The sequence below is a fragment of the Schistocerca nitens genome, chromosome 5 (assembly GCF_023898315.1).
Source record: "Schistocerca nitens isolate TAMUIC-IGC-003100 chromosome 5, iqSchNite1.1, whole genome shotgun sequence".
Lineage (NCBI taxonomy): Eukaryota > Metazoa > Arthropoda > Insecta > Orthoptera > Acrididae > Schistocerca > Schistocerca nitens.
Window position 1 is genome coordinate 791,826,678 of NC_064618.1, and position 23,609 is coordinate 791,850,286.

Consider the following 23,609-nt stretch of genomic DNA (forward strand, 5'->3'; position numbering starts at 1 on the left):
CTAATGTCATTTAACATGGAAAAATGTGTTTTCACCTGGGAGAAACTGTATTTTTAACCAGGAAACTGGGAAAAATCCAGGAATTTTTTTTCCTTGTCCATGTATACACCCTGTTTATGTACCCTTGTTGGAAACTTAATTACTGAGAGTAAATTGAAATTGTAGGATCCAAACAAGGATTCTAGATCATTTTTCCGGTCGCAATCTTTTAGAAAAGCTGCACTGAAATCACCATAGACTATTAACCGCTTCCTGCTGTATCTGTTGTTCTTTTAGGACATCAGCCAGAATAACTGTTCTGTAGAGTGTAAACATTTTGCTAGCAAACAAGGCTCTAGGCTTGAATGGAGTAGAAGGTATGAAGTTACTGAATAGTAGAGGTGTGGAATCATTAAAAGGCATATTAAAAAAAAACTTAAAACTTTGCTATCAACATTTGGATGAGTCCTTTTCCAAGTTACAGATTGCATATGAGTGTTTTGTATTGTGGATGACATCGGAAGTTCACTGAGGCTTTTTGCGGATGATGCTATGGTATATCGAGAGGTTGTAACAATGGAAAATTGTACTGAAATGCAGGAGGATCTGCAGCGAATTGATGCATGGTGCAGGGAATGGCAATTGAATCTCAATGTAGACAAGTGTAATGTGCTGTGAATACATAGAAAGAAAGATCCCTTATCATTTAGCTACAATATAGCAGGTCAGCAACTGGAAGCAGTTAATTCCATAAATTATCTGGGAGTATGCATTAGGAGTTATTTAAAATGGAATGATCATATAAAGTTGATAAGATGCCAGACTGAGATTCATTGGAAGGAGCCTAAGGAAACGCAATCCGAAAACAAAGGAAGTAGGTTACAGTACGATTGTTCGCCCACTGCTTGAATACTGCTCAGCAGTGTGGGATCCGTACCAGATAGGGTTGATAGAAGAGATAGAGAAGATCCAACAGAGAGCAGCGCGCTTTGTTACAGGATCATTTAGTAATCGCAAAAGCGTTACGGAGATAAACTCCAGTGGAAGACTCTGCAGGAGAGATGCTCATTAGCTCGGTATGGGCTTTTGTTGAAGTTTCGAGAACATACCTTCACCGAGGAGTCAAGCAGTATATTGCTCCCTCCTACGTATATCTCGCGAAGAGACCATGAGAATAAAATCAGAGAGATTAGAGCCCACACAGAGGCATACCAACAATCCTCCTTTCCACGAACAATACGAGACTGGAATAGAAGGGAGAACCGATAGAGGTACTCGAGGTACCCTCCGCCACACACTGTCAGGTGGCTTGCGGAGTATGGATGTGGATGTAGATGTAGATGTTATCACTGAAATTTCAGCTCCAACTGAATCCGTAAATAATATTTTCTGAAAATATACTGTTAAGGATCTAACTGCAGCAGAAACAGTTCTTCTGTCATCATTTCACATTCTGTTGAACACAATCCAGATGCACCTCTCGCATAGCCCTCCTCACACTACATTTCACTTCGCGTAATTTTTGTTTGTCTGCAAGGCTTTGGCTATGTATATGTTTGCTGTGAAGTTCCCTTTGCTTCCGCAGCAGTTTTCTAACTCAGTTGTTGTACCACAGTGGCTCTTTTCCTTCTCTTACGATCTTGCTTGGCACATACTCATCTAACGCGTATTGCATGATCCTCAACACTATCTGTACTTGAGACAAAACTTTTGTGTTAAGCCATCAGGTACTCTGAAATCTCCTTTTTGTCACTTTTGCTAAACAGAAAAATCTTCCTACCTTTTTTAATATTTCTATTCACGGCTGAAATCGATGCAATAACCGCTTTATGATTGCCGATTCCCTGTTCTGCATTAACTGTTTCAAATAGTTCAGGTCTGTTTGTCACCAGAGGGTCTAATATGTTATTGCCACGAGTCGGTTCTCTGTTTAACTGCTCAAGGTAGTTTTCAGATAAAGCACTTAAAAAAATTTCACTGGATTGTTTGTCCCTGCCACCCGTTATGAACGTTTGAGTCTCCCAGTCTATATCCGGCAAATAAAAATCTCCACCCAGAAATATAACATGGGGGGAAATCTACTCGAAATATTTTCCAAATTACTCTTCAGGTGCTCAGCCACAACAGCTGCTGAGCCAGGGGGGCTTTAGAGACATCCAATTACCATGTCTGAAACTGCTTTAACCGTGACCTTCACCCAAATTATTTCACATTTCGGATCTCCGTCAATTTCTTTCGATACTATTGCACTTCGTATCACTATAAACACGCCTCCCCCTTCACTGTCCAGCCTGTCTCTGCGATATACATTCCAATCTGAGTTTAGAATTTCATTACTGTTTACATCTGGTTTCAGCCAGCTTTCTGTCCCTATTACTATGTGGGCATTGTGACCGTTTATTAATGAGAGCAGTTCTGGGACCTTTCTATAGACGCTCCTGCAGTTTACTATTAGCAGATTAATATTGTTATTCCCTGTTGCATTTTGCCTACTCCTACCTTGCCGCGTCTCAGGAGGTGTCTTGTCGGGCCTAGGGAGAGAATTCTCTAACCTGAAAAACCCACATGTGCACTCCACACGTACTCCGCTACCCTTGTAGCTGCTTCCTGCGTGTAGTGCACGCCTGACCTATTCAGAGGGACCCTACATTTCTCCACCCAATAGCGGAGGTCAAGAAATTTGCACCCCAGATCTCCGCAGAATCATCTGAGCCTCTGGTTTAAGCCTTCCACTCGGCTCCAAATCAGAGGACCGCATCGGTTCTGGGAATGATACTACAAATAGTTAGCTCATATTCCACCCTGCGAGCGAGGCTTTCCGCCTTCACCAACTCCGCCAACCGCCTGTATGAACTGAGAATGACGTCTGAACCCAGACGGCAGGAGTCATTGGTGCCGACATGAGCAACAATTTGCAGTCCGGTGCACCCAGTGCTCTCTATCGCTGCCGGCAGGGCCTCCTCCACATCTCGGATGAGACCCCCTGGCAAGCAGACAGAGTGAACCCTGGCCTTCTTCCCCGGCCGCTATTTCCCTAAGGGGCTCCATCACCCGCCTAACGTTGGAGCTCCTAATCACTAATAAACCCCTCCCCCCGTGTGCCTGCTCGGACCTTGCTGAAGGAGCGGCCACATGTCCACTCACAGGCAGAGCGGGCGATGCCACACGGCCAGCCTCCACATTGACCCTCCGCCTCGTGTGCCACGAACGCTGCTGAACCCGCCACTCCCCTTGGGGAGAGGGTGGCCCAACCGCGCCCGGTACACGCGAAGATGTCTCGACAACAGGGACAGTGGGTGAAGCATGTAACACCTGGGGTGTACCATGCGACGCACCAGACTCCCCACTGCCGCTACACTCCGAGGCAGCAGCCTGAAGACGGCTGACCGCGGCCATCAACACGTTCAGCTGTTCGCGAACATTGGCCAGCTCCTCCTGTGTCTATACACAGCAGTCACACATCCTATCCATCCTAAGAACACAATTTACTGTAGAGAGTTAATCAACTTTTAACTAGACTGCTAATTCACTAAAGGCGGCTGATAGTTGACTAAACTGTGGTTACTAGACACTTCTTGTAGAAAAGAATGAATTGAATTGAATTGCATTGAATTTTATTTGATCCTGTAAGATTACATTTTGTACAGTAAATGTACATGTAATATAGGACATGTCAAAGTATTAACATTCATTATCACTTATTTTTCTACACCTTTAGCTTAAATTCTTACATCACTGCTAATGAATAACAATACATACAAATGTAATGGCATAAGTATTCTGCAACACTGTAAAACTCTTTTTCGATGAGATATTCTTTAAGTTTCTTTGGAAAATCATTGTGAAGTACACTATCTTGCAGGTTTTTGGGCAGACTTCTTAGTAGTCTGATACCAGAGTACTGGGGTCCTTTTTCTAGCATTGCCAATTGTTGGGGTATGCTCCGTACTTCATTCTTCCTTCTTGTATTGTGGGTGTGTACACCAGCATTTGTAATCCAGTCCTCACTACCTTTTGTGATGTACATTATTGTTTTGTATGTATACAACAATGAAAAAGTTAAGATACCTAAATTCTTGAAACAGTTTCTGCACGTTTCAGAGGTCTTTCTTCTTAAAATGGTCCTAATTTTTTTTTTGTAATGTGAAAACTCGTTTTGTCTCTTGTTTGTTTGAGTTTCCCCACACAGTCACTCCATACTGTAAGTATGGTTCGAAAAGTCCACGATACACTGTACACAGAAGGTTCTTGTCTGAATACTGTGATAGCTGCATCATTAAGAATATGACAGAGCTCAGTTTCTTACAGACATTATTAATATGTTTTTTCCATTTCAGTTCATTATCCACAAGAATACCTAAGAATCTAGCAGATTCTACTTCTTCCAGCCTTGTTCCATCAACATCTAAATCCATGTCTACAGCCTTTTCCTTGTTTTTAAACACTGCATACATAGTCTTTTTTAGATTTATAACCAGTTCATTTTCCAACAGCCATTGAGCTGTGACATTTGCAGATATGTATGCTCTTCTCTCAAGCTGTTCCATATTTTGGTCACTATTTAGTATTGTCATGTCATCAGCATACAATATTTTGTTTTCTTCCTCCTCAACACCTATATCATTAACAAACACATTAAATAACAATGGCCCCATTACCGAACCCTGCGGCACTCCATATTTGATGGGTTTGGTTTCTGATTGGTATGAGTTTCCTAATGATACATACTGCTTGCGGTTGCACAAGTATGATTTTATCCATTCACCTGGTTGCCCCCGAATGCCATAGTTGCTTAATTTTTGTATCAGCATTTCATGGTCAGTGGTGTCAAATGCCTTTGAAAGATCCAGAAACATTGCAGAGACAACCTTTTTCTCATGTAAGGACTGTAAAATGTATTCTGTTAGACTGGTAATTGCTGATTCTGTTGATTTACCCTTTCTGAAACCATGTTGTGAGGGCATGAGAATGTTATGTTAGTCCAAATAGTTAACTAATCTGGTATACATAAGTATTTCTAGGATTTTTGAGAAACCTGATATCAGTGAAACTGGTCTGTAGTTGTTGGGATCATCCTTATACCCTTTCTTGTACACTGGCACTACCTTCGTTATCTTCAATTTTTCTGGAAAAATTGCATCTCTGAAAGAACAGTTTGCTATGTTCAGCAGTGGTGTTATTAGCTCCTCACATACCAGCTTTATTACATGATTTGATATTTCATCATCACCAGCTGATTTCTTGGACTTCAGTTTCTGTATAGTTTTCCGCAATTCATCTTCCGTGACTGGTCTTAAGAACATAGTACTGCATGATCTTTTTGGTGTCTTAATACCATTCTGACACCAAAAAGATCATACCATTCTCCCCCCATGAACCATGGACCTTGCCGTTGGTGGGGAGGCTTGCGTGCCTCAGAGATACAGATAGCCGTACCGTAGGTACAACCACAACGGAGGGGTATCTGTTGAGAGGCCAGACAAACGTGTGGTTCCTGAAGAGGGGCAGCAGCCTTTTCAGTAGTTGCAAGGGCAACAGTCTGGATGATTGACTGATCTGGCCTTGTAACAATAACCAAAACGGCCTTGCTGTGCTGGTACTGCGAACGGCTGAAAGCAAGGGGAAACTACGGCCGTAATTTTTCCCGAGGGCATGCAGCTTTACTGTATGATTAAATGATGATGGCGTCCTCTTGGGTAAAATATTCCGGAGGTAAAATAGTCCCCCATTCGGATCTCCGGGTGGGGACTACTCAAGAGGATGTCGTTATCAGGAGAAAGAAAACTGGCATTCTACGGATCGGAGCGTGGAATGTCAGATCCCTTAATCGGGCAGGTAGGTTAGAAAATTTAAAAAGGGACATGGATAGGTTAAAGTTAGATATAGTGGAACTAGTGAAGTTCGGTGGCAGGAGAAACAAGACTTCTGGTCAGGTGACTACATGGTTATCAACACAAAGTCAAATAGGGATAATGCAGGAGTAGGTTTAATAATGAATAGGAAAATAGGAATGCGGGTAAGCTACTACAAACAGCATAGTGAACGCATTATTGTGGCCAAGATAGATACGAAGCCCACACCTACTACAGTAGTAAAAGTTTATATGCCAACTAGCTCTGCAGATGACGAAGAAATTGAAGAAATGTATGTTGAAATAAAAGAAATTATTCAGATAGTGAAGGGAGACGAAAATTTAATAGTCATGGGTGACTGGAATTCGAGTGTAGGAAAAGGGAGAGAAGGAAACATAGTAGGTGAATATGGATTGGGGGGAAGAAATGAAAGAGGAAGCCGCCTTGTAGAATTTTGCACAGAGCATAACTTAATCATAGCTAACACTTGGTTCAAGAATCATAAACGAAGGTTGTATACCTGGAAGAATCCTGGAGATACTAAAAGGTATCAGATAGATTATATAATGGTAAGACAGAGATTTAGGAACCAGGTTTTAAATTGTAAGACATTTCCAGGGGCAGATGTGGATTCTGACCATAATTTATTGGTTATGAACTGCAGATTGAAACTGAAGAAACTGCAAAAAGGTGGGAATTTAAGGAGATGGGACCTGGATAAACTGAAAGAACCAGAGGTTGTACAGAATTTCAGGGAGAGCATAAGGGAACAATTGACAGGAATGGGGGAAAGAAATACAGTAGAAGAGGAATGGGTAGCTTTGAGGGATGAAGTAGTGAAGGCAGCAGAGGATCAAATAGGTAAAAATACGAGGGCTAGTAGAAATTCTTGGGTAACAGAAGAAATATTGAATTTAATTGATGAAAGGAGAAAATATAAAAATGCAGTAAATGAAGCAGGCAAAAAGGAATACATACGTCTCAAAAATGAGATCGACAGGAAGTGCAAAATGGCTAAGCAGGGATGGCTAGAGGACAAATGTAAGGATGTAGAGGCTTTTCTCACTAGGGGTAAGATAGATACTGCCTACAGGAAAATTAAAGAGACCTTTGGAGATAAGAGAACCACTTGTATGAATATCAAGAGCTCAGATGGAAACCCAGTTCTAAGCAAAGAAGGGAAAGCAGAAAGGTGGAAGGAGTATATAGAGGGTCTATACAAGGGCGATGCACTTGAGGACAATATTGTGGAAATGGAAGAGGATGTAGATGAAGATGAAATGGGAGATACGATACTGCGTGAAGAGTTTGACAGAGCACTGAAAGACCTGAGTCGAAACAAGGCCCCCGGAGTAGACAACATTCCATTGGAACTACTGACGGCCTTGGGAGAGCCAGTCCTGACAAAACTCTACCATCTGGTGAGCAAGATGTATGAAACAGGTAAAATACCCTCAGACTTCAAGAAGAATATAATAATTCCAATCCCAAAGAAAGCAGGTGTTGACAGATGTGAAAATTACCGGACAATCAGTTTAATAAGCCACAGCTGCAAAATACTAACACGAATTCTTTACAGACGAATGGAAAAACTAGTAGAAGCCGACGTCGGGGAAGATCAGTTTGGATTCCGTAGAAATACTGGAACACGTGAGGCAATACTGACCTTACGACGTACCTTACGACTTACCTTAGAAGAAAGATTAAGGAACGGCAAACCTACGTTTCTAGCATTTGTAGACTTAGAGAAAGCTTTTGACAATGTTGACTGGAATACTCTGTTTCAAATTCTAAAGGTGGCAGGGGTAAAATATAGGGAGGAAAAGGCTATTTACAATTTGTACAGAAACCAGATGGCAGTTTATAAGAGTCGAGGGACATGAAAGAGAAGCAGCGGTTGGGAAGGGAGTAAGACAGGGTTGTAGCCTCTCCCCGATGTTATTCAATCTGTATATTGAGCAAGCAGTAAAGGAAACAAAAGAAAAATTCGGAGTAGGTATTAAAATCCATGGAGAAGAAATAAAAACTTTGAGGTTCGCCGATGACATTGTAATTCTGTCGGAGACAGCAAAGGACTTGGAAGAGCAGTTGAACGGAATGGATGGTGTCTTGACGGGAGGATATAAGATGAACATCAACAAAAGCAAAATGAGGATAATGGAATGTAGTCGAATTAAGTCGGGTGATGTTGAGGGTATTAGATTAGGAAATGGGACACTTAAAGTAGTAAAGGAGTTTTGCTATTTGGGGAGCAAAATAACCGATGATGGTCGAAGGTGAGAGGATATAAAATGTAGACTGGCAATGGCAAGGAAAGCGTTTCTGAAGAAGAGAAATTTGTTAACATCGAGTATAGATTTAAGTGTGAGGAAGTCGTTTCTGAAAGTATTTGTATGGAGTGTAGCCATGTATGGAAGTGAAACATGGACGGTAAATAGTTTGGACAAGAAGAGAATAGAAGCTTTCGAAATGTGGTGCTACAGAAGAATGCTGAAGATTAGATGGGTAGATCACATAACTAATGAGGAGGTACTGAATAGGATTGGGGAGAAGAGGAGTTTGTGGCACAACTTGACCAGAAGAAGGGATCGGTTGGTAGGACATGTTCTGAGGCATCAAGGGATCACCAATTTAGTATTGGAGGGCATCGTGGAGGGTAAAAATCGTAGGGGGAGACCAAGAGATGAATACACTAAGCAGATTCAGAAGGATGTAGGTTGCAGTAGGTACTGGGAGATGAAGAACCTTGCACAGGATAGAGTAGCATGGAGAGCTGCATCAAACCAGTCTCAGGACTGAAGACCACAACAACAACGACAATACCATTCTGTTTTTTACTATTTCTTTCCAATTTTAAGTTTGCCACTACACTGATATAGTTATTATTCAGTATGTTTGCTATTTGCATACCATCTGTGACTACTGTGTTGTCTATTTTAATTGACGTAATACCTTCTTCTTTGTTTGACCCATCTTTTTCCTTTCTTTCAGCATTGATGGCATTCCAAGCTGCCTTTGCCTTGCTTTTTGAGTTCGCTATGGTGGTGTCAATTGCTCTTGCTTTGGCTTCTCTTATTGTTTTTCTATACTTCCTTTTTAACATTTTATTGTTTTCAGCTTCGCCCATCTGTCTCACATCCTGAAGCTTCCTTCGCTGTTCTAGTATTTCACTGGTAATCCACTGTGTTTGATCTTGCTGCCTTTCTTGTCTCTTTATTTTGGGAAATGCTACATTAAAATGGTACTCAATTGTTGAAATAAATGCATCATATTTTTCATTTATACTCTGGGCCTGTAGGGTTTCATTCCAGGTTTCCTTACTTAACATTGTTCTAAAGATGTTGATATTTTGTTTACTGATGATCCTAATTTCTTTGGTTGTTTGTTTTGGTTCTGATACTGTGTCATTACTTCTGCAAAAAGCTGATTAGTTGTCCATGATGATCAGATATTTCTGTACGAACTACATGTGACTCATAGTTACACATATTAGTAATTATGTTGTCAATAACTGTCTCACTTTGTGAAGTCACTCTTGTTGGTGCCGTTATTGTTACTTTCATGTTATGCTGTATTAACAATTCTTCAAAATCCTGCCTTATTTTTGTGTCTTTTTCCCATGTCAATGTTGAAGTCTCCACATATAATAAGATTTCTCTTCATATTCATTCTCAGTAAGCTAGCAATTTTTTTTCAGAAAGATGCTAATATTGCCACATGGTGACCTGTACACACAAAACACTCTAAAATCCTCTGCCACTATACCTGAAACTTCAAAGTCTTTTTCTCTAGCTATGGGCAATGTAGCAGCTTCACTGTTTACATTCTTTGATAGAGTACCTGTTTTAATATATATACAAATGCCACCACCCTTATATTTAGATCTGCAAAAGTAACTAGCTAGTTTGTAGTCCTTTACTGAAACATTATTTATTTTACTTTCAGTTAGTCCATGTTCACTTATGCATAATATGTCTGGTCTTACTTCACTCAGGATTACTTCTGCTTCTAATTTTTTGTTACCAAAGTATTGAATATTTTGATGAAGTACTTTTATGTAATTTTTCTTTTGTTGATTTACATGTTGTGAGCTGTATTCTGGCGCAAATTCTTTAGTATCGTCTTTTTTTGTATGGTGCTTATATTTTTCTTTTCCAGTTAGAGTGTATGATTTTTCACCCCCTTCAGGTCATATTAGTTTCCCTTGCTCCTAATGATTTTGCAGAAATCTGCAAACATTCTGCTGAAAGTTACAGATCCCAGTCTATTTAAATGCAAGCCATCCTTCACTAGTGAGTTTTCACATAGGAATTTGTTTGGGTCTATAAAAATTGCCCCAAGTCGATCACATTGTTCTTTAAGAGCACAGTTTATTTTGGCGATATATTTTTCACTCACCGACCTTCTGTTTATGATTCCGCTAAGTATCAGCCGAGATCCTGCATACATATTTCTTGCAGAAAGAATCATGTTTCTTGTTTCGTTTACCATTTCTTCCTCTCTACTGCTCCTTAACGAATTCGTTCCAACATGTACAAACACCCCTTTATAGTTATGTCTGGTTTCAGAATCTGGTTCTGTAGTATCTTGTCTTGCATTTACCATATTTTTAAAATGTTTACCGAGCTGTTGCGTCCTAATTCCAAGTCGTACGGCGATCTTGCAATTGGGAACAGCAATATTCTTCAGCAACGAATCGCCAATTATTAAAAAGTCATTTTCCTTTTGTTGCATATCTGTCGCCTTGTTTTTCCTTTTGCTGTATGTCACCACCTTCCATTTGTATTTATCTTCCGGTTTTTGGCTTACTGAGTTTACCGAGACATCAATGGGAACACTTGAAATGTTGTTGTTTTTAAAATCCGATCAGTCGCTTGTATTTTGCGCGATCTTCTTGCTTTTCCGTTTGATGGATTTTACACACACAGGACTTCTTTTCTTGTATTAATGTATCGTTTTCTTTCTTGATGGTCAAAAGTTCGGTTTTTAATGCCTCAATATCACTTCGTAGTCTCTATCTGTCTCTGGACTGTATTCAAAACAAACCCTAGCACTACTGGCACTATGGCTGACTAAAGGGACTCTCTCTGAATGTATTCAAAACAAACACAAAAAATGGAACAAACGTGAAATAAATGTAAGAATAGTTATGCAAGAAGTGTTCACTAAATTTGAAAGCAGAATCCTATCTACCAAATTCTCACAAAACTCTAATTACTTTCATTTTGATATAAGCTCTATTAGTGCATGAAAATCAACCCAAGTTGTTATTTGTTCATGATACTGGTACTGAAGTAGAAAATAAAAAAGCTTGTCATACAATTCGCCTGAAAGTTAGCAAAGTTTTTGTCCGCCTTTTTTTCACTTCTACTCCTTTACTCCTAAATTATGTGTCATTAAATATGTTTGGTATTTTCTGCTGGTAACGTAAGTTGTATATATTCATGTGGTTCTTTATTTTACAGTTCTGATAGAGGGACGTAAATTCTCTTATGAATGTGTTGATACTACTGGGATAAATGTCATGCTTAACACAAAGGATGTTAGTGAATACCTCAAGATCTCACCTGATGGACTGGAGGTAATAAAATCTTTCTCTAATTTATTGTCATACTGTATTCACATAATGTTTTAACAGCAAAGAATTTTACATGAAAGATAAAAATTTCAGTACAGTTGTATAAAACGTGACTTGAAAACTTGGTTGACATGACATTGGCTATTAAAGTGAAGAGTTCTGGATCAGAAACAAAGGTGGCAACAATTTTTAATATGTAGAAAATAACAAAGGAAATGGTGCAGTATATTATGCATAGTTAAATAGCAAATTATTGTTCATGGATTCTTTAGTGTTGATTTTCTGTTGGGGTGAGCGTATTAAAAGCATAAGCATACAAGAGGAGGTTAGAGTAACAAACTTCCATTGTCTGCTTCTTTATAGGACATTCTTTCTTGATCACTTTAAATATAAAATCATTTAATATTGTTTTGTAAATAAAACTGCCTTTTTCTTGCTGCACTATATGCAACAATAAAAAGGAGGTTTTATTTACAAAATAAATATTATTGCCCTTGCCACAGATGATGACCATGCAAAAAAACTTGTCATTTAATATTGACTTATGAATGTGATGGCTTAATGTTCACAGTAAAACTTAATAAAACATCTCATTCACTTACATTCATACAATAAAAGGTGACATTGCATGATATAATGAAGAAAGCTGTTATGTTCTGAGAGGGTTTACAGGAAGAACTGTGGGAGTGGACCTGCGAAGTAAACAGAGTAAATGAGAATTTTTCCCCTATGGTGCTTTGAATTCTGTTTGGGGTGGAAGACTAAATTGAGCAGAAATATGGAGAAAAAGGAATACTATCTGGGATCAGATTACACTCATGAGTACCGGTATAAGACACACCTACCTAGATGCATGTAGCACCCTCTTTCACCCTTATGCTGGTGGTGAAGCATGCTGAGGCATGACAACTGTTTGGGTGTAATCTTGATCCATGATGAATCTGTTGTGCACCACACTCAGAGATTGGTTACAGTTGGGTCCAGTGTTTGCAGGCCTCACTCAGTGGTGTCTTGGTTGTGCTCAATGGGATTGACCTCAGGTGGTGTGGGGGGAGGTACACAAGCCCTCTTGTCTGTGCATTGTTCCTCAGTCTGATATCATACAGTTTGTTAGCTATGGAGGTGGTGCAGTACCTTGCTGAAGGTACCAGGCATTTGTGCTGAGGGGAGCAGTAGATGAACAAATGGATGCATGTGATTGGGTAGTGGGCAAATATGTCATTCAGTGATGAGACATGATGGCAGGCACCTTGGGTTTTATTTCATCCCTGTAAACATCCCTATTACAGGAATACTGTACCTCCACCATCTGCCTCAATGTGCCTTATTAACAAGAAGGATCTATTGCCTCATGTGACTTAAAAATACTCGTACTCAGTCATCAACTTGTATGAACATGTTCCTTATCACACCAGTCCAGCGATTTATAGTGTCCAACCTAATCTCTGTGCACTGTAGCATATGTTAGCTTCTTATGAAGTGAAGTCAACTCCATTTTCCACCCTATCTGGAGTTTCCATTGTTTGAACAATATGAAAATGATAGTTTGCTGCTCACCACAAAGGGGAGGCTTTGAGTTGCAAACAGACACAATAAAAAAGACTGCTAAATATATAAGCCTTCAGACAAAAGACATCTTCACTGGCTCTCTTTTGTGCTTCTGCAAAGGATTCTGATCATAAGACAAAAAATAGATTTTAAATAAATACCTTACTGGTGACTTCTCATATAAATTATCTGATTATATTACAGCACAAATGAAGTTCTGTCTGAAATAAACGATCAAGTCAGTGAGTTGTAACTGATTATTTCAGTTGCAGGTTGTATGATATGTAGTGTAAGCTCCACAATCTTAACATAGGACAGGAAAGCATGTTTATTTGTATCACTAATGTAGAAAGTAACTGGTTGTGTTGGCAGTGCAGGTATATATACACATGGCAACCATACTGCGCACCAACAGCAGTTCTGTTCCGCCATCTGTTTTGGCCCTTATTCTGGCTCTTTCTTAGACGGTCGTCTCAGCGTGGTACGCATTTACGGCGTGAATTTCTTCAGACATGAGATATCAAACCGCATTGAGTAACACCAAACTGATCTACTCAGCCTCCATCTAGCAAGAGGAAATGAAATGAACCAAAGGAAATAGCAAATCATGTGCTTTTACCTCCCTACCTAATCGTTTCACACATGGAAGGAGGTCAGAGGTTTGGTAAAGTAAATCCACTCGTCATTCAGCAAGGATTTTACACAGTTGCATGCCCAGTGAATTTCTGCTCTCATATATATAATGAAACCTTACTGATTCAGCTACGAAAACTTAGAGTGTTATGTTCCTCCATTGATCCCCTATTCATGTAGAAGCCCATTGCACACTGAATTGCTCTCATTGATTTATAACTACTCAACTGTGTGATGGTCTGACAAAGGGGGAAATCCAAGATAAGTTTTCCAATCAAGCTGTAGAAGCAGTCCATTAAGTTGTGAAGAAAACAGATAATGAATAAGCATCTACCCGTATTCTATTCCTTACATTTGATTGGATGGAGCTCCCATTGAAGTTCGGGGTGGACTGTGACTTCCATGTAAGAGACTACACACTGAACATGATGCATTACTACCAGTGTCAACATTGTAATCATACCTGTATGTCCTGTAAAAATGCAGCAAAAAGTTTATCTTGTTGCAAAGACTTACAAGAGAGACTTCCACTCCCCCCCCCCCTTCCTCCCCCACTTCAACCTTAATTGTACTGGCAACCATGCCTCTTAACCCCGAAAATGCTGTGTGTACCTCAGTTAGTGAGCTGTACATGAGATCTAGTTGAGGGAAAATGGTCTCACTGTTGCTTGGAAAATAGATTAACTGAAATGAAAAACATAAGACATAAGTCTTGTGTAATTATATATTTAATCAAAATGTAGCACTTCATCCTATATTTTTTATAGTTAAGTTATTGGCATTGCTTTAAAAGCAAACAATGAAGTGTTGATAGTTTATTGTCCTTTCCCTGGATGTGAGCAATAATAGTTTTCTACACTTTTGTAACACTTATTGTTGTATCTCGTACTGTTCTCCTTTCAGTGAAACATGTTTATAGGAACTTTCTGTGATTATTGTACCCAGATTTCTGGAATAAACGTGCTTTTAATCCCTGAAGGTTCTGCAAAAGCTGTTGAGAACCATAAGAAACTGGAGGCTATGCAAGGAAACCAAGATCAAATCCTAGAAGAGCAATGGCAACAAGAGATGATCACTTCTTACAACTTAAAGTTCTCAGCAATCATCACACCATTGCTATGGATGCACGAAATCAACTGTACAAAATTTGAGGGGTCAGGGTTAGCATAAGTGCTAGTGAGAGAACCATCTGAAGAAGACTGGAAGAAAGCACTGTTCAATCCTTACAACCTGCTACAGGCCCAGAACTCCCCAGAGAACATTGCACAGCTGTGCGAAATTTCACAAGTTAATATCATTGCTGGAGACTGCAACAGTGAAAGCAAATGTTGTTCACCAATAAGTAACAATTTGGCCTGTGATCATCTGATGGTAGAGAGGGCGTCAGGAGCAGGCCAGGGGAAAGATATTTGCTTCGCACATACTCATCCAGGACATCTTTCCATGATGGTTCTCTGAAGTTTTGTGCTCAAATCAGTGCGACTCCAAGGACAGATTGGATTTCCACGAAACATAGAGCCTTATATCATATCAATATGTGGAAGAGATCCTTTTGGAGAGCGTGTTTTGCCTTTTTCTCCATTTATAGGTGATGGTTTTATACTGATGCACGACAGTGCACACCCACATGTTGTAAGAATTGCACAGGAGTTCTTGTTTGAAATAGAAATTGATGCTTTGGCTTGGCCTACTCAAAACCCTGATTTGTGTCCTGTTGAGTGTGTGTAAGACAAGCAGGGGGAGAAAAGTCGATCAGCACTATACAGAGATTCTGCAGGATCTACAGGAGGCCATTCTGAAATAATGATAATTCCTCAAGAGGCTATTGCAACATTAATTAGGAGCATGCCTGAAAGGTCAGCCTATAAATTGTGAAGAGGAGATAACACAAGTTTTTGAAAGTGCGTGGAATGGTCAGTGAAGTGAAGTGAAGTGAAGTGAAGTGTAGGAAAACGAAAACAAAGGTGCATTACCTTCATGAGCTTCCTAAAAAGTTGCTTAAAGTGTGAATCTACTTGTGTTACTTCTGCAGCTTTTTTAAAAACATTTTTATAATCTTTCTTTTTTTCCTTTTCATTGTTAGTCACATAGATGGAACTGTACCATAATAATTTATCGTAAGATAGTAAGTCATTGTCATAAAAGTGACTAGAATTGAAAATAAAAAATTTATTTTTTTAAGAAACTGAAGTGTTTGGTCAGTGCATTTGCTATCTGAAAATTTTCTGTACTATCATCTGGCTGTTACTAGTGCTATTGTTGCTATGCCAAAAGCATGAAGGATATGTCCACATTTACCATCCATCTCCAGTTTAGTGCCAGAATTGTAAAATCTCAGAAGGCTAAAGAAGTATCCTTGTCTATAACTATTATGCTGCCTGCACAACATCCTATGAAACCTTCACCACTTCACCCACACGTTATTCTCTCATGTATCATACAGCAGAATGAAAATTTGAGGGGAGTACTTGAGACTATTATTTGCTTACTTCTAGCCAGCAGATGTCCAGATCCTCATTCAACAAATGTGAAGGAAGTAAGAAGATAAAAATAAATGTTATTTCCTTTTCTGAATGGATGGATGCTTCTCAACAGCAGCTGCACACAAAAACATTACCTGGCCAGCCTCCATTTCATTAGTACAAATTGACAACCACTCTATTACCTTGAGAGACGGCTGATTGACCTGGAGAGGAAAACCATACCTCTCAAAAAATGTCGAAGCAAAATACTCCTGCTTCTGAACTCTGTGGTCTAAAGCATATAAGACCCGACCCTCCAAAACAACTAATACAATAGAAATCTCCCTCCCCTCTCTCGCTCCCTCTCCCTCTCCCCCCGGCATGCATCCACATCCTACTATGCCCTTCCCCAGGCGCTGCGGAAGTGTTTATGCATGCCAGTTGGATTTTCCAACAGTGCTATGGGTGTCTGAATGCGTCCTGAGCTGCAGACCTCTCACTGCTGTGGACAAGTTACTTCCATATCTTGATAAATGAAAAACATATGTGCCTCATTGCATGCTATCATTTGCGAAAAACTTAGTTTTAGTATCTTGAATTGTTTCTGAGAAATGACTATTGTTATGACCACGTGATTCATGATGTGCAAGGATACAAAACCAAGTAACTCTAGAATGAAATATCAGTCTGCTCTCAATTTTAAATAAAATTTCGATGTCTGATCTACATTTCATTCACTGCAGTGTAAGAACTAAAATCAACCATATGCAAAGTTTATGGACCTCGTTTTTATCTCTGCGAGCTCTTTAAAATTTGTGCAATGTTTTACTTAACGGAATGTAATAGGAGAGATGAAAATCTATTCACGAAGCGGTGGCAGAAAGACACACACATAAAAGAAGGTTATACTAATGCAAGCTCTTGGAGCCAGTGGCTCCTCCTTCCAGCATAAAGATTGAAAGGAAAGAAAGAGGAGTGAAGCTAAACAACTGGAAAGGTTTAGGAAATGGGGTAGATTTCGGAAAAGTCACACACAACTGTGGGTCAGGGGAGGCTTCCTGACGGGATGGGGGGAGAAGCCTGATTGTTGAGGACTGCACCGGACATGGTTTGAAAACCAGTATAATATTGCAGAGCATGCTCTACAACATGACAGTCATGACCTCAATACCTATTTCACCACATGTGCCATCTGGATTCTTCTCCCACATATAAGTTTTCAGAACTCCGCAGCTCTACAAAGCCCTTGTGCTGTCCCGGCTTGATTATGGGAGTGTGGCGTATGGCTCAGCATTGCCCTCGGCGTTGCAACTGCTGGACCCCGTTCACCACTGTGGGGTTCGACAGGCGACAGGAGCATTCCACACCAGCCCTGTTAATAGCCTCCTTGCTGAAGCTGGGGTTCCTCCGCTTCGTATTCGGCGTCAACAATTGTTAGCCAACTATGCTGCCCACGTCCGTTGTTCTCCCCGTCACCCTAACTACCGTCTCCTTTTCGCCGATGCGGCAGTCCATATCCCACACCGGCGGCCGCGATCAGGCCACGCAATTGGGATCCGTGTTTGGTCACTCCTTAGTGACCTCGAGTGTTTGACTCTTCCATCTGCTTTTCATGTCCGCCCACATACACCACCTTGGTGTCTTCGTCGGCCGCAGCTTCGGCTGGAACTTTCCCGATGGCCAAAAGATTCAGTTCCTCCTGCAGTCTTGCGCCGCCAATTCATTGCTCTCCTAGGCGCATTCCATGACTCGGAGGTTCTCTATACAGATGGCTCGATGGTTGATGGCCGTGTGGGGTATGCTTATGCTCATGCAGACTATGTAGACCAGCGCTCCTTGCCGGAAGGCTGCAGTGTTTCCACCGCAGAGCTAACAGCCATTTTTCGTGCCCTTGAGCGTATTCGTACCAGCACTGGCGAGTCTTTTGTCATTTGCAGTGACTCTCTCAGTAGTCTACAGGCTCTTGACCAGTGCTACCCACGCCATCCCATTGTTGTTGCCATCCAGGAGTCTGTTCATGCTCTTGAACAGCGTGGACGTTCAGTGGTGTTCATATGGACCCCGGGACACGTTGGGATAGCGGGAAACGAACACGCCGACAAGTTAGCTAAAGAAGCCACCCGCAAACTGCCGTTGGAGATCGGCCTCCCGGCAACTGATCTCCGATCGGTGTTACGCCGTCGGGTCCTTGGGATGTGGGCAGACGAATGGCGCACTCTGTCTGTACCCAAAAAGCTGCGGCGTGTAAAGGAGAGCACGACTGTGTGGGGTTCCTCCATGCGGGCCTCTCGCAGGGATTCTGTTACTCTCTGTCGGCTCCGCATTGGTCACTCTTGGCTGGTCATCTGCTGCGTCGAGAGGACCCCACTCATTGTCGCTGTGGTGAAACCATGACGGTGGCCCATATATTGTTGGAATGTCCTCTTTTAACCGCCCTCAGGCGAACTTCTAACCTCCTGGGTGATTTATCGTGTCTTTTAGCTGACGATGTCTCTATGGCAGATCGTGTTTTAGGTTTTCTTCGAGCAAGTGGCTTTTATAGGTCCCTCTAATTTTATTGCGTCACTCTCTTTTGTGCTGTATCTTTTACTTTGTTTTGTGTTGTAATTCGACTCCATCCTAATCTTTTAGGCTGGAGGTTTTAACGTGTTGCAGAATGGCTGGCTCATCCTATTATTTTCGTGATCAGCCAGCCACAGTCCTCTGCTGTGCAGTTTTAATTCCTTCTGCCTTTCTTCTCTGTGTTGTTTTTGTTGCTGTGCTCTGTTTTCCATGTTTCTTTATTATTGACCTTGGGGATTTTCTTCCCCTGGACTTTTTATCTTGTGCTTCGAATGACTAATGGATGGTTTCCCTGTGCTCTGTGTGTTTATGAAACAAGGGACCGATGACCTCTGCAGTTTGGTCCCTTTAATCCTCAAACCAACCAATCAGAACTCCGCAGGTGAGAACTAGCAGTACAGCGTGTCCTTGGTTCTAGCCACCCACATGGCCTCAATTTACATTAATTTCTTCCACCTCAGCATATCTTCACAGTAACTGCTCCTTTCTTCACTCCATTTTAGCTTTATTTATCTTTCATTTTCTGACCTGTCTGTTTTTTGCTGCCCTCCTCCCACCTCTGTTACGCACTTAGCTTTTCACTCTTATTACCTCGTGCATAACGGTTTTGCAGTAATCTCTGTCTTGTGTATCATCCTGTCTCCCACCTTTAAGCTCTCAGGTTTTCAAATCTCATCTGGTGCAGTCCCCAACAATCAGTCTTTCCCCCTCATCCTGTCTGGTAAGCCTCCCCTGATCCATGGTTCTGTGTGACTTTTCCAAAGTCCACGCCATTTCCTAAACCTCTACAGTCCTTTTGCTTCAACCCACTTGCTTCCCCTTCAACCCTTCTGCAGGAAGGAAGAGCCACTGGCTCTGAAAGCTTGCATTAGTATAACCTCCTTGTGTGTGTGTGTGTGTGTGTGTGTGTGTGTGTGTGTGTGTGTTTTCTGCTGTCAATTGGTGAGTAGATTTTTATCTATCTGATTACATTATATTGTCAAAAATGTACTATTTTCATTTTTCTTAATTGGATGGAGTGCACTAAATGTGATGGATAATGAAAAGAAAATTCAGTTCTTTATTGAATAAAGATATCGGACTGTAAGATGTACAAAATGCAAATTTTTTCACCTAATGGTTGCCAAACGGTGCTTCTGGCGATTCATATTTTCTGAATCCTTTGTGTACTCCAGGTTCCCTCAGTGCTCTCCAGAACACGTGCATGTGGTTCACATACCACTCTTTAGTACAGCAGATGCAGGATTGCCTTGATTGATAATGCTGGGACAAAAATGTTGCATGTATGGGTTCATTGGCAAGTCGTCATTTTGGAATGAGGCTGCTGATGTTGCTGCTAAGGCTGCAGTTCTACTACCCAGACCTTTTAGCTATTTTGTCCTTTTAGATAATCTCAGTATTGCTATACATAGAAATATACTACTGCGCTGACATGAACAGCGTCATAGGAGCAAACTTATGGAGCTTAAACTTTGCCCTACAGCTTGGGCTAATAATTCTGATCAGTCTCATCACAGAGAGAATTTTTGTTACACTGCATAGTGGGCACTGTCTTTTCAGGTAACATCCTCTGCTAAGCTATGACCCTGTGCCATTTTACACTGATTGTAATGAAAAACTGGTGGTATGCCACTTTCTAAACAGGTATCAGCTTCTTAAGCCCTTGCGTATCAGTGTTGACTATTATCTATCATAGGTTCTAGCATATACAGCACAGGCAGTACTATGTGTTTTATTATTTACTCAGAGTAACAACATTATTGACTGTGTGTGCCAGATGATTTAGAAATTTTTACCAAGTGGCCTCTTGTTCATTTCAGTTCTCCTCTGTTTGTTGGTTTTTAACTAATGTATCAGCTTCACTGTCATAATCCTTATAATTTTACACACCTACTAACATTGATCAGGCTCCTACGTGTTTCTTAATTTCAAGAACCATCAAGGGCTTTGCTCAGAAGCAGATTCTTTTTAATTTATGGCTTGGGTGCTTAAGATTTCAGTCACTTTGCCTCCCCATCTGCCCGCCCGCTGGGTCTGTCTGTGTGTGGCATAATGCGGCGGCTTTTCATGGTTTATCCTGGGCCCAGGACTGAGGTGCTCCTCAACAGGCCAGAGGCCATGGGCGATGGATTTCAGGAACTGCAACTGTCTCACTTCAAGTGCATTGTAAAGTGCAGCATTTTATAGACACTTTATTAATTCTAGTACATTTTGGCACTTCGATAGTAGTTTATACAGGGTGATTCAAAAAGAATACCGCAACTTTAGGAATTTAAAACTCTGCAACGACAAAAGGCAGAGCTAAGCACTATCTGTCGGCGAATTAAGGGAGCTATAAAGTTTCATTTAGTTGTACATTTGTTCGCTTGAGGCGCTGTTGACTAGGCGTCAGCGTCAGTTGATGCTAAGGTGGCGACCGCTCAACAGAAAGCTTTTTGTGTTATTGAGTACGGCAGAAGTGAATCGACGACAGTTGTTCAGCGTGCATTTCGAACGAAGTATGGTGTTACACCTCCTGATAGGTGGTGTATTGAACGTTGGTATAAACAGTTTACAGAGAATGGGTGTTTGTGCAAAGGGAAAAGTTCTGGACGGCTGAGAACGAGTGATGAAAATGTAGCACGCATCCAGCAGGCATTTGTTCGCAGCCCAGGAAAATCGACTCGCAGAGCTAGCAGAGAGCTGCAAATTCCACAATCAACTGTATGGAGAGTCCTACGAAAAAGGTTAGTTATGAAACCTGAACGTCAACTACCCGAGGCGATGGATCGGCCGCCAGGCAGCCCGTGACAGAGCACTTCATCACTGGCCTCCAAGAAGCCCTGATCTTACCCCCTGCGATTTTTTCTTATGGGGGTATGTTAAGGATATGGTGTTTCGGCCATCTCTCCCAGCCACCATTGATGATTTGAAACGAGAAATAACAGCAGCTATCCAAACTGTTACGCCTGATATGCTACAGAGAGTGTGGAACGAGTTGGAGTATCGGGTTGATATTGCTTGTTTGTCTGGAGGGGGCCATATTGAACATCTCTGAACTTGTTATTGAGTGACAAAAAACCTTTTTAAATACTCTTTGTAATGATGTATAACAGAAGGTTATATTATGTTTCTTTCATTAAATACACATTTTTAAAGTTGTGGTATTCTTTTTGAATCACCCTGTATATTAGAAAGTATGGACGATAAGAAGAAGAAAATTGTGGCATCGCTGGCAGTTTGTACATTGTGTACTCGTGTATTTCTTGAAGGAAAAATCGCACAATACCTGTAGAATAATAGACATAAGACATTGGGTAATAACCGAGAATAACAAATGTAGTAGAAGCAACATTTTATTGGTGGTCACCTATAGTGTTGGTTTACACAACTCTTCCTCACCTTATACGTTTCTTTTAAGAGGCCTACTTTTTTCTGAGGTTATTTCTGAAAGCAGTGAAGGTATTTTAAACCTGTCTTGCGACTCCAACAAAATGTACTTTTTGTCATCAAATGTGTTTTGCTTTATTGAAAGAAAATAACATCAGTGGTCTTAATGAAACATATATACCAGTTGGCTTGATTTCTCCATCTAGAACAGTTCATTTTAAAGATGTTACTGTTAGTACTTTACATTTTTGCTCAGATGTTTAAAAATACAGAAGTCCTTACATTTTTTTGTCAAATTATGTCTTTACTTGCCCTTGAGATCTCAAAATTTGTCAGGGAAAAATGCTAAAACTTGTCTGAAAAGCAGGGAAATATCAGGGAATTTCACTTGGGGAAACATGAGGCAACCCTGAAACACCATGTGACACTATTCAGCATCAGTTCATGCTTCCCAATCACAGCACCACATCAAATGCATCATTTGTGTTGCTGTGTTAATGGTTGCCTTCTGGTCAGGAGTGCCATAGTCAAGTTACTGCTAGTCTACACTTAATGGTGCAGGACAACACAGAATGTTGCAGAGTGTCCATTTTGTTTTCAGATGGTGGGCACAGATGTGATGTTACAATATGCCTGATGCACAATGTGGTGATCCTCTATTGTGGTGATCAGATGTGGTAGACATGGACTGTAACAGAAAATAATATTCCTGCCCTCATGTTTCATTGCAGTCCGGCTTCAGGCCACTGTCACATCTGAGTACCCCACAAATCTGGATAATTGCATGATTCAACCAGCCAATTGGAAATCGACAATGAGGCAGTTTTCAAATTGGCTGGTGCTGACTATGCTGTCTCACACTAGTAAGCACCCTCTCTGAGTTTTTCATGGTGGTCAATCAGCGTCAGATGCTGCTCATGTCCCATATATACCCCACAAGGCTTGTAACAACATTAACCATAAACTACGCTAATGCATTCTAATGGCTATTCTACCTCGTGCAAAGGATTGCAATTCTAGTCATTTACAGACCCATTGGGGTGTGTGTGTGTGTGTGTGTGTGTGTGTGTGTGTGTGTGTGTTAGAAGTCACATTGGCATGTAACTATGTCTTATGGGTGCTTAGTTTTTTTTTTTTTTTTTTTTTTCTCCAGGCAGTGTATATTGTCTTTTTTTGATTCAAGTTTCCTTCAGGTTTGGAGAAATCACAAATTTAAAAGAATGCAAATTCATTTTAGACAAAAATATAGTCAGATCATTTGAATGATGCTTTTTACAGTTCATAAGTCTAGAAAGAGTATTAATTTATAGTCAATTTATGCAGATCTGCCAGGTTCAGTATCTTATCCAGTTATCTGACTTAAACTGTTAATGTGTTGCAAATGTTTCAACAGGATCTTGTGTATTAACTGGTGACTTTCATAGTTCTTATTTTACTACTGCTAGGCACGATGTGATGCTTACTCATTTGAGAGTGTTCGCTGCACATTCCAAGTTGATGAAGGTGTATGGTATTATGAGACACAGGTAATCACACCTGGTGTGATGCAGATAGGATGGGCTACCAAAGATTCTACGTTCCTTAACCATGTAAGTATGTAATACATCTGATTTCTTGTACATATTT

The 23,609-nt window shown here is 40.7% G+C and overlaps 1 protein-coding gene across 1 annotated transcript in view; it reads left to right on the plus strand.

Moving 5' to 3' along the window:
• Positions 1-23,609, plus strand: part of LOC126259781 (RING finger and SPRY domain-containing protein 1-like) — a 166,111-nt gene that overhangs the window by 72,148 nt on the left and 70,354 nt on the right. Inside the window, exons 6-7 of the mRNA XM_049956788.1 lie at positions 11,297-11,412; positions 23,429-23,572. Coding sequence (XP_049812745.1) covers positions 11,297-11,412; positions 23,429-23,572 — 260 coding nt within the window. The remainder of the gene's footprint in view (positions 1-11,296; positions 11,413-23,428; positions 23,573-23,609) is intronic.